Below are 16,395 nucleotides of genomic sequence, written 5' to 3'. Positions count from 1 at the left end.
TTTCCTAGATTAACAGCAGCAAAGTGACACACAGCCTGGCAGAGTGATTTATTCTATACGGACAACTAAAAGTAGCTGATGACAGATTTTTGTCTTTCTTCCTTTTTAGAGATCTGAGCATGAACAACATTAGCCAGCTGCAGCCCAGGACTCTCCACCACCTGCGCTTCCTGGAGGAGTTGTAAGTATCCATGGAGCAGAGCATGGTCAGGTGGGAGCAAGACAGAAAGATGTCTGTAGATTTAGTGACTGCCAAAATGTTGTCTGTTATTGGAGCTGGATGGATGCAGTTGGGGGCTGCATAGCTGAAAGAGGGTTTAATTGTTGCTGGAGTTGTAGGAGCTTGACCGAGGATAATACCTTTAGATGCATAGGCCTGATAGCAAAAGAAAAGAAGTGTCAATCCATTATGCCAAAGGTGGCAAAAAATTAATAGTTTACTCCAGAACAAGGCCGGACAAACAAGCAGCTTCATTCACCTTTCTGCATACAACCTCCAGTCCCTGGGATAGTGATGGAATAGCTCATCCTGATGGTGGGCACCCGAAGCACTCCTTGGAGTAGTACTGCTTTTCATTCACGCAGAGACAATATTCCCTGTTGTATACAATTAACAGTTGTCTTGCTGCAAGTAATCAAGTCCTGACTGCATGTCATGTACAAACAGAGCAGTCTCAACCAGCGTTGAATAAATATTCATTAAGTCCAAAAGAGCCAGCTTCCCACAGCCAAAAATAATTATGAATGAAACAGACTAAGAGGAAAAAATTAAACAGGAAAATCTGAAAAGCAATTGGAAGTCATAGAGAATATTTTACTAGAGGTTAAAAACACCACAATTCCTCATTTGGAAAAGAAAGATATTTTGACTAGGAAAAATACCATAATTAGAAAAGAAATAGAAACTGCAACATTGTAYGCTTATGAATACCCAAGTTTATGCTTGAATTTGACAGCAATAATATAGTAACTCATATATGGAAATCAAATAATTGGCTTGAAATCAATGAAGTATTTTTATGTAACACCAGGAAGTGAAAAAGATTCTTTCAACAGCAAGACCTGTCAAGACACTTATAACAAACAAGTAACTGAACCAAACTTTCATCCCAAAACATTATGTCAGGTCTCTCATATTCAGGAGAAAACTACCCTTTGTGCAATGATAGGGCCAGACCCATAAGAATAGACCTAAATTTAGCTACTTCCAAGCCCTGTCTGCTTGCATACCCTCAATATATTTTTTTTTCATTTTTTCACAGCTGAATTCTCTGTGTATTTTGTCTATTCTGAACATATTCCCTTGTATCAGGGTGTCTAATTCAAGTCTGGTTTGGAATTGTAGGCTGCAGTGACAGAGGATGGAAAGGGGACAGTGTAGGTAAGGGGAGAAGAGAATAAGTTGATTTTGGAAGAGTGCTTATTAGGAAGTCTGGGAGAGTCTGGAGCTGAAAAGCCTGTCCTTGCTGCAATTACTTACCTTCAGTCAGATGGAAACCTCCTTCTATCAAGTTTCTCAGCTGCAGGTATTTGGGTGACTTTCCAGCCCCTGCCTGCTTCGTGCCCTCCTGTGTTCCTAATCCATCCTTGATAAACTTGGAAATAGGCTTGAGGACTCATCAAGTGAAATGAAAAATCACAAAATTCATTTCAGAGTGAGGTAAAACTGGTCATCTGGGGTTTGATCAATTTGACCCGAAACAAAGTATTTTGTTTCATTTTCAGGTTAYGTTTTATTATTTATTGTTTTTCCTTAGGTCAAACTTGAAAAGAAAATGGTATTTTAAAGTGAAAGCTGAAAAGCCTTATACAAAAGATGCCTTTAAAAAAAAAGTTTGTATATTTTGAAAAAGAATTCTGTATTCCTCAGCCAAATTTTTTTGCCAAGTTTAACACAGATTTTCAGATCTTCTCAAGTTCCCTAAAACTATTGTTTCTTAGATACTTAGTTTCTTAGAACTTTTTTTGTTCTAATACTCAGAAACATCCGTAAAACTCCCTTTTCACCCCTGGCCCTGGATCAGGGTGTGGCCAGGGGCGTCGCCCTTTTCCAGCCCCAGTAAGTCCCAGAAAAAACAAAATCCTCCTCCACAAGCTGATTCTCTGCTCTATCACTGCCAGTCTTTCCTGTCATTGGCTGTACCTCCAATAACTCTTGATCTAAGCAGCTTAGAAAAGAGCTGGTCTTTTTCATATGTCACCTTTTATAATGTGTATAATGTCACCTTTTATGATGTCTCCTTTTCCTCTGCATCTATCTTAGCACCGCTTGAAGCTCCCCATAAATATGGAGTTTCATGAAAAGTAGAGAACAGCAGGACTGGGCCTAGCCATCCAGCAWGTTTTTTACCCATCTACTAGGTCCTATTAGTCATTAATCTTTCCTCTGAGCTAGTCAGGAAGGTGTTATGGATGCAATTAGCACTATTCTCCAAGACTGTGAAGAGATTCTTCAGTTTCAGCCAACTTTGAAGAGGCATCTTCCCCAAAGACTGCCTTCCAAAGGCGGCTTTCTGRTGGAGGGCTGTCAGTCGGCATCCTCTGCTCTCTGTCACTACCCTGTCTCCAACTTCAATGGGAAAAGGGAGCGAACGGCACTCGGAGAGGACAAGAGAGGCAGTGCGGGAAGCAGGCGGGTTTCCAGCACGGGCGCTCACCGTCTCTTTCCTCCAAAGAAAGCCTGTCGCAGGCTGGATGCGGGATGTTCAGATGAGGGCCTCACACAGACAGGGAGCAGCCTGGGGTTTAGTATGACTCCTCTTTCCTTCTTTCTTTTTTTTTCTTTTTCTTTCTGTTTTTTTTTTTTTTTTTTTTTCTGGCAGCAGGAAGATTGTTTAAAGTTGCTAATAAATTCCAGTTAATGAAGCCTGAAAAGCCAGAGCTGGGAGCCAAGAGAAACAAGAGCAATCAGTACAGAAGGAATAGAAAGAGGATCTTGAAAGCCAGCCTGGGAATAATAACATGTTGAAATGTGTTCGCCGGCAAGGGCTTTGTTACTGTGCTTTGAATCCAAACACCAGTGGCTGGTGCCAAGCAGAGAAACTGCAGCCAAAGGCAGGTGTTCATTGCCATTCACCTCTTGCTTCAGGGCACGGCGGCAAGATCAGACCCCTTCCCAGCCACTGGCTCTTTCACCTGCCTCTTATGGGGCCCTGGGGGCAGAGGGACTCACCTTCATGGGGAGTGCCTCGCCTCTGCATTCAGCCTGGTTCAGTCACAGCAGACTCACAATCCATGGCCTCTCCTTGCAGACTGTGCCATGCARCTCTTGTGACACGGGACAGGAGGCCAAGCAACAGTGTAGGAGCAAAATGAAACAAAATGCCATCATATACATCAGTAATGGGACCGGAGTAGCCCCATCTTCCTCACCTCCCAGAGAAGACCCTTCTTCATCCTTTTCCTATGCGGGTACAAGGGGCAGTGAAGCCGCAAAAGGTTACAGAGCATCAGCATTGCATCAGTATTCCTCTGCCTGGTGTTGGAGCCACTCATGTCAGTGCATGGACATCTGTGACATCCGTCTTTGAGATATTGTCCAGCACAGAGCATAACTCCATTGAATGACACTCTGAGTGTCATTCCCGTGAGAAGGAGCGCTCCAGTAATACTGTGTCTGGGACGTGACTCTATCTGAAATGCTAGTTCTGCTGTGTCAAGGGGTGCTGGGATTTCTGGGCAATGCTTGGTTGTGCTGGCACAGRGAAATGCTTTTCCTGGAGCAGTAGAATAACATATTTGAAGAAGATCCTTTTAGGAGAGTAGTTTTGGTAGGTGTCCTGGTATTTCTGCAACACAATAGACTTCACAAATCTCTGGTAGAGGGACCAGCACTTGCAGGACTGTGACCTCATGCAATTCCATGCATCTCTGCAAGACATTATGACCCTGCCTTGTCATGCCAAATCTTTGAGACTCCATTCCCTAGGCATCTGCCTCTCCTGTTCCAGTGCTCCATTCCCAAATAGTCTGAATGTGAGTGACAAGTACTGATCTTTCTGTGAGCTGCAGCTCCTTGCAATGTTTGGGAAAATTTGTTCCTCTCCAGGACACTAACTCCTGTGTCTATGAAGGCAGGACACTATGATTGAGCACACTGCTATGATTCTCCTCCAACTTGTTAGTAACAAGAGGAATCACCATGGTTTATCAAGGATATTCTGTCCTCCTGGTTGACATTTACTTCTCTACAGAGGAGGTCACCAAATCAGTGCATGTGGCAACACAGGGAGGATCAGAGGATAATTCCTCTGAGGAAGATTTCCAGTCATCACCCCTGTGAAATCTGGCATGTTGTGGAGGCAGGCATCAGCTAAAGTACAGGTGAGAAAGAACTTTTGTGGGGTTCTGCTCTATGCACATTTAACAATGAAGAAATGTTAATGATTCACCCAAAACAAGTTTAAAATGTTGTGAAAATTTTAGAGATTTTAGTTCCTTTTCTTTGGCATCTGTTCTATGTTCAGCATCTCAAAAATCCTCTCCAAAACACTGGCTCTTTCTGGAGTATTCCAAGTGATGCCCCATAGTAAAGGAAGAAAAAATCAAAGCAACACTGAAGATTTGAAGGAAGATTTTAATCTCCCTTGACAGCTTATATTAAAAGGGGATGGAGTGAATGCATTTAGTGCCCTATATTGGGTTGTTCACTAAGGAGTTGTGTCTTATTAAATCTTACTTGGCAAAATAATCCAAACTATCTTGCATATGAACATTCGTGTGGGTTGAAAACTGGCTTGAAGACCATAAACATAAGAAGCAAATGCCATCAATCTATCGAGTTGGAACAGGCATTTGGTGGGGGCATGGAGAGCAGACTTAAGAAAGGGCCTGCGTAGTCTCCTCCTCAATGATGGAGTAAGGCAGTAAAGTCTACATTAGAGACACCTCCAGGTGATACCAAAGAGGACCAGCTGCAGATTCATGTGTGGGAAGGGAGAGTCCAAGCCTCAATCTTTTCTCTGATATATCATGTTTTCACTTGTGTGTGACTTAATTGGATTCATTCCTGTTTTACACAAATGTGTTGAGAAAAAACTCAAGCATAACACTGAGCCATACGTCCCTTGTGTTTCCAGGAGATGGCAAAGTCTAGGCATGATGACACTGTTTATAGAGGAGGGCAGAGAATTAWTCTGAACACAGATTCTGCCTTAACAGTCTGAGTAAATGAGAAATGAACTAGAAGAAGAGATCAAAGAGGTAGACTGACAAGCACAATAAAGATTTGGCAAGGGGGAAATTCCACTGGGATATGGACATACATTTTTGTCCTGTCCTGCCAATGGGCAATGTTCCTGCCTCCTAATGTGAATGATAAGGGCATCATCATGTTGCCTGAGCACCTGACATGAGCAATCATGCCCAATAAACATCTCTCATGGGTGTGCCATGAAAGTTGTAGCATGACCAAGAAGCCCAAGATACAGGAGGGGTGGGAGCCTGTGGTAACTGAATAGAGTAACCTACGAGTTTTTTCCAACTTGGAGTGTATTGGGAAAGCAGATCAAAGCTTGGAGGAATGTTCTCAGAAATCACTGGAGCGGAGGGGGAAGCAGAATTCAAAATCCACTGAATACACAAACTTTCCACAGCAAACCAACCAACTCCAGCTCCCATTCTCCCCTTCCGCTTGACCGTTCTTTCTCTTCCATSAGCCACTTTTACACCCCTAATGTAGAGGAAGAAAAAAAGCTGTTCTTCGAGCAGTGAAAGTCTGGTCCGTATCACAGAAGCTCCTGTTCATGTCTACGGCTTCAGCTCAGATCTGTCTTTAGRATTGGCAGACTTGTGCCTGCTGCATGCCTTCTTATCTTGTTCTCCAAAGGGGCTTATAGCCTTACGAGGTAGGGAAGGGGGAGCTCTGGTAAGCAAATATCTTTTTTTTTTTCTTTTTTTCTTTTTCTTTTTTTTCGAAGCAAGCTATTGCTTCAGTCTTTTCCATGGAAGGAACAAATGAAGAAATGCCTCAGTGGAAGTCACTCTGGCAACATCACTTAAAGCGCTATAGAAATGAGTGAGCCGTTTTCACGAATTTCATACGGTTTGGCATCTAAAGATGTAGTCAGCTAGTTTGTGCCTGCCAGATTGCGAAATTCCTGGCGAATCTGGGAGGCAGAGGGACAGAGGAGGGAGGCAAGTCACAGAGAGGCTGCCTGGTGACAACGGACAGGGGAATCGTTACACATGGATGGAACACATTGTGTGTTGGGATGTTTGCATGTAATAGCCTAGGATCTAATGACAGTAATCAGGCATTTCTTCCTGGTGGGCACTCCTCGTGCTGGCTGGAATAGTCCAAAAGGCCTATCCTTTCCTGTTCTGCTCTCAGAGACACAGGACAGTCCTGTCCTCTTGCCTGGACACCTGTCTACCACACCCAGGATTAAGGCCTGGACACTGGCAGTTGTCCTGGTAGATGGTGGCCAACAACAGGCCCACACAGAAGAGTCAACAGACATAAACTGAAACACAGGAAGGTCCATCTGAAAATAAGGAAAAGTTTCTTCACTGTGCAGGTGACAGAGCTGGGTACCAGCTTGCCCAGAGAGGCCRTGCAGTCTCCTTCTCTGGAGACATTCAAATCCACCTGGATGCAATCCTGCAATGTGTTCTAGATGATCCTGCTTGAGAAGGTAGTTTAGGCTAGATGATCTGTGATCACTAGAATACCGCTAGATATTCTGTGATTCACTGCGGTGGGTGTGGTTGGTGCTGTCCTTGTCCGTGCTGCTCAGYGGGGCTCTGAGGTCTGCATATGGTGGGAAAAGCTGGGCTGTGCTGGCCATGAGAAGCAGGAATGGAAAGAAGAGATGGATGGAGGGCAGGGCAAGCCAGTGGCAAGCAACAGAGCATCATGACTGCCCTTTGCAGGGCTGGAGAACAGTTTCTGTTCTGTGTGACACGCAGAGATGAGACAACATGACACCCACACACACAAAACTGTTTTTCCCTCACATTCTGTTGTGTCCTCGATGGTCCAGTGCATGCCCTGCCAGCAAACATGGCTCCCTGCCASCAGCTTGAAGGCTGGGAGCACAGGCCTGGCCTTGCTCCAAGTTTGTGGTGCTAATCCTAGAGATCTCAGGTCTGTTTAGCCACTCAGCACGTGGACTTGGGTCACACCTGGGCACATGAGCAAAGGCAAGCCACACCAGGAAGCAAGCTGAAAAGCGCATGTGAGTGGCAATATGTGTAGCATCCTGCTGGCCGAGGCACAGCAGGGACAGGCAGGGAGCAGGAAGGGGCACTGAAGAGCTTAGGACATAGAACCCACCACAGAAGGGCCAGCAGAATATAGAATCATAGAATGCTTAAGGTTGGAAGGGACCTCAGAGGTCATCTAGTCCAACCCCCTGCTCACGCAGGGTCACCCAGAGCACGGGGCACAGGGCTGCGTCCAAGCGGGTTTTAAAGATCTCCAAAGAAGGAGACTCCATAACCTCTCTGCGCAGCCTGTTCCAGGGCTCGGTCACCCTCACTGTCAAGAAGTGTTTCCTTAAGTTCCTGTGGAACTTTTGGTGCCTCAGCTTGTGGCTGTTTCCTCTAGTCCTGTCGCTGGCCACCACTGAAAAGAGGCCGCCCCCTCCTCACTGCCTCCCTTGAGGTATTTATAGACACTGCTCAGGTCCCCCTCAGCCTTCTCTTCTCCAGGCTGAACAGGCCCAGCTCCCTCAGCCTTTGCTCACAGGGCAGATGTTCCAGGCCCCGATCATCCTGGTAGCCCTGCGCTGGACTCTCTCCAGCAGCTCCACATCCCTCTTGAACTGGGGAGCCCAGAACTGGACGCAGTCTCCAGATATGGCAAATGGGGGAATACGGGGAATGGACTGAGGAGGCTGTGCTGAAACACCGCCCCCACAGCCGAGCACTCCAGGCTCCCAGACAGCACTCCCTCCCGTGTGGAAATCAGCAATCAAAGGAGCAATTACCCCAAATCACAGCCCCCCAAGTGACAAATAGCCCATCCCGTCAGGCAGTTTACATTCTGTGAAGAGGCAGGTTGCAACCTGCTCACACACATTAAAGAGAGGACCCTGTGATGTTTGTGCTGTCAGAGGCCTAATTATGGGAGCAATTTTCTCTAGATTACCAAGGGAAGAGACAGGGAGGGAGAGAGCTCAGGCATCCATGCCAGCTTGCACTGCCACCCATGACTGTGACTCCCCCAAAACTGCGGCCACCCTCCCAGTAATCTCTGTAGTGCCCTCACTGAGATGCAGGCTGCTTCCAGCCTGGATTATATGGCTTGAGTTGAGCACCTGGCTCCTTCAAAGCCAAAATTTTGAAAAGGGAATTGCCTTTCTTGCCAACGCTAAATGAATAGGACACGTTTGCAAACATGTGTGCCCAGGCTCTGAAGGTGATTCAGTTTCTCAGAGCCGAAAGCATGTTTATCACCACAAGCATGTTTACTTCTGTCTTTGGGAGATGCAATAATTCCACTGCAAGTTATGAGGACGAAAATAGTTTCTTACTCTGTGCCTGTGGAACCTCTTGACTATGGAACCTTCACCTCTTTTTGACCACTTGGGATCATAAAGTAAAGCAAGAAGGCAGCAGTGATTTGGGCAGGTTAATTTCATTATTTTCATGAGTTCCTCATATTTTCATGAGCCTTCATGAGTTCTGGCTACTGGGCATGGGGTTTAGATTTGTCACTGTAGGGAAAACAGAAAGATCCTCAGGTTCCTACACCAATCTTAGGCTGAAGAGTCCTGAATTATATTCCTGGCTTCCCCACAGTCTCCCATCACAATTTCTCAGGACCACAGCTGTGAAAATGATGATAACGGTGAGAACTGTTTGCAATTTTCCATGCCAGTGATAAAAAAAAACAATCCATGTTAATGTCTCAGCCTTTTCTAGGTCTTGTTAAAATTTGGGCATAGTGATCAGATGATCCTGTACAAAAGTTTTTTTGCAAGTTCTTTTCCACCAGTTCTGAATGCTGTCTCCTGCACTTTGTGCTGTGACCCTCCTGGTTCCAGTCCTCTTTGTGATACTATTCTTCATTTTGTCTTCCTCTCTCCTATCCTTCCTACATTTCCTTAATCTTTGTCTTCTAAGGCTTTCTCCAGCCATGTGTCAACCTCACTGCCCATCTGAGAACCACTTTTGCCATCTCTGACCTGGTTTTGCAAAGCATACTCAGCTAATTTGGTCCTCTTGTAGCATCTACATAGTGTTTTCCAACCTTAAACATTCTGTGATTCTGTGATTCTGGGAAGGCTRTAACAAGATACATGAGTTGTTAAGCCTCTGCAGAGAAGAGATTGCCATTACAAGGATGTTGACACATTACTGGATCTCCTTTTTGCTGCAGACGCCTCTCTGGAAACCAGATCTCCAGGATCCCAGGGGAAGCTTTTTCTGGCCTCTACAGTCTGAAGATTCTGTAAGTAATTCACTCCCTTCTGAACAGCTACCACCGTCTTCCTTTGTCCACCTTTATTCCTGCCTTGGGACTTAGAACCAGCCAGAGGTTGGTGTAGTGTTAGTCATGTTGCCTAACATCCTCTCTTGGTGAGGGGAAGCTGCATCCTTTCCAAATGCCACGGCCACCACTTCCTTGCTTCTGCTGTAGCAAAATATGAACAGATCATCTCCAGCATACAGTCCTTCATGGCTTGTGAACAACAGTGAGCTTGCAAATGTTTATATTTTGGATAAAATGCACAAAATATCCTTATGAATTTCACTTCCCATTTGTTCACAGTGCTACAGATGTGGTCTCCTGACGCCAGAATGGCACCTATCTGTCATGTAGACTACAGCAGGGACAGGTTTACAAGAACTCAAACATCTAAATACCTTGGACATGGAAAGACTCTTGGAAAGACCCTGTGTTCTCTTGAGAGAACCTCTTTGTCTACCTCTTTACAGCCATCTGCCTTTGCTACAGAGTGYCTGACTGCAGGCAGGCCAGATAGCCCAGGAGGTCTCTAGAAGGGTCTGAAGTTACCTGCATCCAGGAGAGAGAGGATCCTTGGGCACTCTTGACTTCAGCCTGAGCTCAGTTGGCTCACAGAGGCAGGGCAGACATGTGCAGCTGTATCTCAGGAGCATTGCAGTGTTCAGGCAATACCTAGGAACTACCAAACCAGGTAAATAAAGACCTAGTCATTGTGGGCAGACCACCCACCTCTGTCCRGTCATTGGGAAGGGCTGGGACTGCCCATGTCTGCAAGAAAGATGGAGTGACAAAGGTTACCAGCAAACTCCTCTCTAGGGACYGGGAGTGACCTATCGGTCGTGATGTGACATAGTTTTTTCCCCATGAAAAAAGTCCACAGAATCCGTGCAGGATGTTCAGCTGCAATTCCATTTTTCTCCCTTTCAGGAGCTATTTTAARAATCTCCTGCAATAAACATTTCATCCCCAAGGGGATGTTTTGAACTCAGACACAACGTAAAATTGTTGTAGCTGGCCCAGTTTATACAGAGCAAGCAGGTACAAACCTGCTCCCAGGATTAGAGAATTTAGGCTGTTTACTACGTCTTCTTAAGATGTAAAGTATGAATCCTGCCCTAAATCTCAGGGCTTAGAGATTTATCCATCCCCTGCATTAGGCAACAAATCAAAGGAACTGAGGAAAAACCGCAGCTCTCCCACCCAATTTCAACAAGAGGAACTTTCTATTCAGAGAGCTTGGGAGCTTTGAAAGCCGCTTTTGATCAATTCTTACTTGTGTCAGGCCCAGCTAACTATTGATGCAGAATAGAAGAGTGATGCCTCGCTTCCAGAGCCAGCACAGCTCCCAGCAGGTTGGAAAAGCAAGAAGAATGTGCTCTGTCTGTCCTGCCATCAGCATGCAGATGTGCTCACGGACGACCCACATGCCCCTCCGTGGTTGCCCACACCAGGAAGGGCAGGTTCCTGCRTGGCCTCATTCCAAGAAGAGCCCTAAAGGTTTAGCACCTCTGTCTCTGTATTTTCAATTGGGATATGGTTGCACAGAGAAATTTGCTCCAGGTCATCTTGTGAGATGAATGGTTGGTGTCCTGAGGCTTTAGGACAGCCTGCCTTACTCACGGAATGATTGTGCTCAGAGGGTGGTTACTGTGCTGTCACAGCAAGTCCCTGCATCAAAACCGAACCASGGTTTTCCTAAACCTAGAGCAAAAGCCCTGGCTTTTCCCATGGAGATRTGCAGAGGACAAGCCCAGAGCCAAAGCCAAAGCAGGAAGGGCTGATGCTCACAGTGACTGGCCCATGCAGGCCCTGCTATGGAGCTGTTATTTAAAGTTCCTGCTTTCTAAAAGCAGGGCATTGCCAGTCTTYGTATCATTGGGAGCATATCACTTTTCAAAGCTTTTTTGACATTTTCCTGGCCACATTTGCGGAGGAATGTTGGATTGTTGTGTGCTTTTGCTGTAGGACCTGCTGTACCTATTTTCTGTGATGACATTGCTGGCTCTCCAGGAGTGAGGTCATTGGATATATTTGTCAGTCCCCTCCAGGCTGCTTCCTCCAGAAATAGAGATCAACCACCCACCTTTTAATTCTTCTGCCACCATGACAGTGAGGCAGGCAGTGAGGAGCATTGAAAAGGTAGATTAATCCATGGGAATTTGCTGGATCAACATTAGAAAATCTGCCAGGACAGACTTAAGGAGCATACCAGCTTTAATCGCATTGGAAGGACCCTTGAAAAGGACAGGGATTCTCATTGATTTCKTCAAGTTGGAAAAGACAAAATAAAACCACATGGTGTTGAAGGAGGAAGGGAAAGACGACCAACTCTTTCAAGTTGTTCTTCTCACTGAGCAGTGTCCCTAATGGGACTGGTGACACCACAGCAGCTCAGTAGGTTCTGTTCCATTTCTCCCCAGAGACAGGTCAGCAAACAGTGTTTGGAGACTAGCAGAAAGGGTAACCCCCTGAGCAACCTCTAACACCTTCCACCTGCAAATTTCAATCTGTATACCAGCAGAGTAGCGCAGGAGAAGGGGGTACAAGTCTCCTTCCTGGCACTGACTTGCTGATGAACTATGAGTTCATGACTTGCACCTTTCCTCAGTCTGGTTCAAAGCCTGGACAAGGGAGATCATAGGATGGTCTCCCTGTAACTGTGACTTTGGAGTGTCCGAAAAGCCTTGCTCCCTCTTCCCAGGCCATTCTTCAGCTTTCTCTTCTCTTACTGTGCTTCTTATTTGCCATGCAAGCCATTGTTTCCCAGGGGCACCTGTTAGCAAGGTCCTCTGCAATCTCCCCATTACCCAACACTCTGAAGATGAGACTAACCCATCTAGATGAACTAGGCTAAGGCACTAGTTCCTGTGGCCAGTGAAGAAGAAAAGTAAATGACTTTTTTAAAAAACAGTGAGATGGATTASTGATCTGGTGATGGCCTGAAGGCAAATTGAGAGAACTGAGGTTACGTAATGTGAATAAGAGGTTAACGAGGAGAAACATAATCCCTCTAGGCCACAGCTGCTGAAATAAGGAAGGAAATAACTATCTGAAAGACAGGACGAGCAGGTCATCAAGCTGATGGCCTCAGGAATGTTCAGSATAGATTGCTTCTAGATGTTTGGAGTCTCTGTCACAAGTTGGCTAGGATGTGACAGATGGCAGGTGCCTGGACTCAGCCCCACAGGACATGCAGATATTCAATAACTGCTGAACCACCAGATGAGGATCTGAGCTCATACCTTTAATGACTGGGATGTCCCTCCAGGACATAGGATGGTGACTAGGGATGATGACAATTTTTGTGGTTTACTTTTGATGTGCTCAGGCCTTAGAGTGAATGGCAGCCATGTGCATACCACATATCCACACACACATGGATCTTGGGATGCCAAGGGACTTGGTGCTTTCCCAGTATTGCCAGAGAATTAGTCTGTGTTTTAAAAAGAATGGGAAACACCCTGGGAATTCCTCCATAAACCTGCCTGTGCAGATGGTCTTCTCCCTGCCCTCAGAGTGAATCCCAGCACTACTGGAAACAGGATCAGATTCTTGKCTCTGCCCACTCCATCTGTTTTGCTGCATAAGAAAACACCTGGAAATTGTCCATAAAGATAGGCCTTTGCAGAAATCGTGMAGGTGTACAGCCAGGGAAGCAGGTGTGTGGAGACTGGAGAGAGAGCAAAGAGTCAGGCTGCCCCCACCACACACACACGCTGTGACACTGGACAATATGAGGAGATCTTTGTGCACCAAGCCTTGAGCCTGAGCTGAGCACAGGGGGAGATGTAGCCTCCTCCAATCCCCTCTGCACATGAGGAGCAACGGTTGCTCAGAGGTGGTAACTGATGCTCTCTGGTCTTCTYAGCTGATTTCCAAAGGGACTTTGCAAGTGCCCCTCTCTCCAAGGTGCTGTTCTGCAGATCAGTCGAACCTCATCCCTCCCCAAAGTGGGAAGTCCCAGAGACAGCATCCCATTAGAAACCAGGTGCATTGGCTGCTGTGGTGCTCCCCACAAAAACACAGCTCCTCAGTCCACACTCTYCCAGACTTGGAAGTCTTTTGAGGGGGCAGCGTACATGACAATCCAAAGATCTAGACAACTGTCCAGTCCTTCCAGGCCATCTCCTGCTGCCTGAATGTCCCTAACCTTGCAGTGCCCTGGAACTCTGTGGGCCAGGAAACTGTATCCCAGCTGGCCACACGGCTGAACTTGCGCTGCCACAGCTTCCCACCACATCCCACCCACATACCCTCACATGCGTATCCCTCATCAAATGCTCCAACACACAAGCAGCTCTGCCAGGTCTCTCATTTCCTGGGTGAACATGCTGCAGCAATAACAGCGCTTACCAGTCAAGAAGGAATCCCGCACCAAATTCATCAGAGAAAGTCTCCAAGCACAACCACAGCCTGAGCCTGCCTCATCCCAAAATGAGGAGGGGAAATGCCCACGCTCATCATGCTGGCTGCAGATCCCACTGCACCATACCTAGACAAGCCTGGGMCGGCCTGCATGAATGTACAGCCCCAGCAACGCCCACAACCTGCCTACACATGCGTGCTGACCCAGTGCTGCCCTCAGCCCCTACCACTCACACTCTGCCCTGCTGCTGCCCACATCTGGTTTCCACCAGTATATAGCCTAGACCAAGCTCCTTACTCTGTTCCGACAATGTAGGAACAATGTAGGGAATGTTTCCTGAACAAGTGGACCCTACCCAAAGGGCTGCCTCTGCACTCTGATCTCCCTTTTCCCTCCAAGAGTTGCGAGCACAACTTATGTGACCCAAGTTGGGTACTGACTGGCCTGGATTTGTGAACACACRTGAAAAACGTCACTAAGAAGGTCCTGTTGTGCCAGGATAGCAGCTTGGCAGGTAGCTTGGTACATGTCTGGAACTGACAGACAGCCTCTGCCTTTTTGAAAACCTCAAGTAAGTGCAGACTATAAATGTCTCCAAGAAAAAGGGAGAGATGTGGCACATCCAACAGAGGTGCTCCTTTGGGGAGGGAAGAGGAATGTGCAGAGGCTGGAATGTCTCTAATGCAGATGCACATGCTTCAGGCACAGTTACCTCCAACAATAACTGTCACTTGACAGTGCTGGCTGAGTCACTTCAACTTCCAATCTCCAGTACTGTGCTGAGCATAGCACCAGGTCTGATGCTGCAAGGATTCACCTCTCCTGTCAGCTCCTGACTGCCCAAGCCACAGCGTGGTGTGCCCTTCCTCTTAGCTGCCCTTGGCCATGCGTACTTGCAGAAATGGGTCAGTTCATGAACTTCTGGGTCATGTTTAGCTCCTGTAGGGCTTTTCTTATGACATTCCCTGATAAAACTAGTTGAAAGGATAAGATTTCACTCAGCACTTGAGAAGATCTTCACCATTCAGAGTGGGAGGATAAGATTGCTCCGTGGGCACAGGAACAAAAGTTTTGACTAAGGAGAGCGGATGAAGTCTAGGGATTTTGTTTTAATTGGTGCTAGGATGTGATGGAGATGAAGAAAAAGACAAATGCTAATAGATAAAGGCTGACATCACTGAAATCTAGGATCTGGGGGCTATGATGATCTTGTGGACTGAGGCCCAGGATCACAAACTTTGTACTGTACAGTCAATCACTCTGTGGCCCAACCTACAGTCCTGATGCAGATCTCTGTGCCTTTCTACATGTGTACACACTGGAATATGCAGCTTTTTTTCCCAAGACACTATGATTACAGGCAGGGGAACGGGCATGTCTGAGTCTTCCATGGATGTGGAGTCCGCTCTGTGACACTGCCCCAGCTCTCCGTGTGCCCTGACGCCTTCTGAACCCTTTTGCCACCTTGTTTTGTGGTATCATGAAGACACTCCTCTGTTCCCAAGCCCAGGAAGGATCATGTCTTCCCTTGCCATAGCTTGGCTCTCATGGTCAAAATGCACGTGGCTGAACTTCATGTTGTCTGGGTTTGTTAAGTACATGTTGCAAATTCCAATGGCCTGGGCCCCCAGGAGATGACAGAAGAGAGGAGCTGCTCATGAATCCCAAGCTTACAACAGGCTCCATCCAGTCAAAATGCTACTCCTTCAAGTCCCAGGCAAAATATCCAAGAGACTAGCTTGGCTTCTAGGTATAGGAGAGGGACATGAGCAGGGGAGGAGATCCTTTAGGAACCTGTGAAGCAGATGCTTAAAATATGCCCATAATGCTGGTGTCTAGTACTGCCTAAAGTGAAGCATAAGCAGTTCACCTGCTTGCTTCCTACAAGCTTGCCTAAGATATCTGTGTGAATAAGACACTGTTTTCCAGCCCCTTCAGTTTTTTCAAGAGAGTCCAAGCCAGTTSCAGAAAGAAGCACCAACTTCCTTCATTTTGTGTCAGACTTTCTTTATATATGTATATAAAGTTGAGGGAGTTTGTGTGTTTGTTTGTTTTTTCTAATTATAGGATGCTGCAGAACAACCAGCTGAGCTGCATCCCTGCAGAGGCATTGAGAGAACTGCCAAACCTCCAATCTCTGTAAGTCATTAAAAATCAATGTTAYGAGCTGCAGAGTCCCTCGGGGGCCCTAGGTTCCCAGCATTTGAGTCATTAGTTCCTTTGTCAAGGATGTTCTGTCCCTTCTTCCTTTTCTTTTCCAATTAAAATTAAGATTGCTGTCACTTRGTGTAGAAGGGAGGGGAGGGTGATTTTCATGGAAGGAACACTGTCTTGGTAAACGATGTTGAAATTACAGCTCCCTGTGTGTGCATCGTGATGAAAAGGCCACCAGAGCCAATGCACATTTCAAGGAACACTGGAAAATATCCACCCAGAAGGAACTTTGTCCTCTCTGCTGTGGATCATGGTAGGGAATGGATCGGCCAGGCAGCACAGAGGACACTCAGGTCTGTCAATGTGCAAGTTGTATTGTTTGCCTAGATAGTGGCTAATTATGTCAGAGCATAAATGCTTTAAAATACTTCCAGTGATCCAGCTGAGGAAAAACAAGGAT

General features: G+C 46.4%; 1 protein-coding gene across 1 annotated transcript in view; it reads left to right on the top strand.

The window, feature by feature from the left end:
• Window positions 1–16,395, top strand: part of LGR6 (leucine rich repeat containing G protein-coupled receptor 6) — an 88,474-nt gene that overhangs the window by 26,656 nt on the left and 45,423 nt on the right. Inside the window, exons 2-4 of the mRNA XM_026053070.1 lie at window positions 110–181; window positions 9,326–9,397; window positions 15,849–15,920. Of these exons, the coding sequence (XP_025908855.1) occupies window positions 110–181; window positions 9,326–9,397; window positions 15,849–15,920 (216 nt within the window). The remainder of the gene's footprint in view (window positions 1–109; window positions 182–9,325; window positions 9,398–15,848; window positions 15,921–16,395) is intronic.

Source organism: Nothoprocta perdicaria, unplaced genomic scaffold (assembly GCF_003342845.1).
Source record: "Nothoprocta perdicaria isolate Ctin4 unplaced genomic scaffold, notPer1 scaffold_97, whole genome shotgun sequence".
Taxonomy (NCBI): Eukaryota; Metazoa; Chordata; class Aves; order Tinamiformes; family Tinamidae; genus Nothoprocta; species Nothoprocta perdicaria.
Note: the sequence above shows the minus strand (reverse complement) of the source record. Positions and strands in the feature narration are given on the sequence as shown.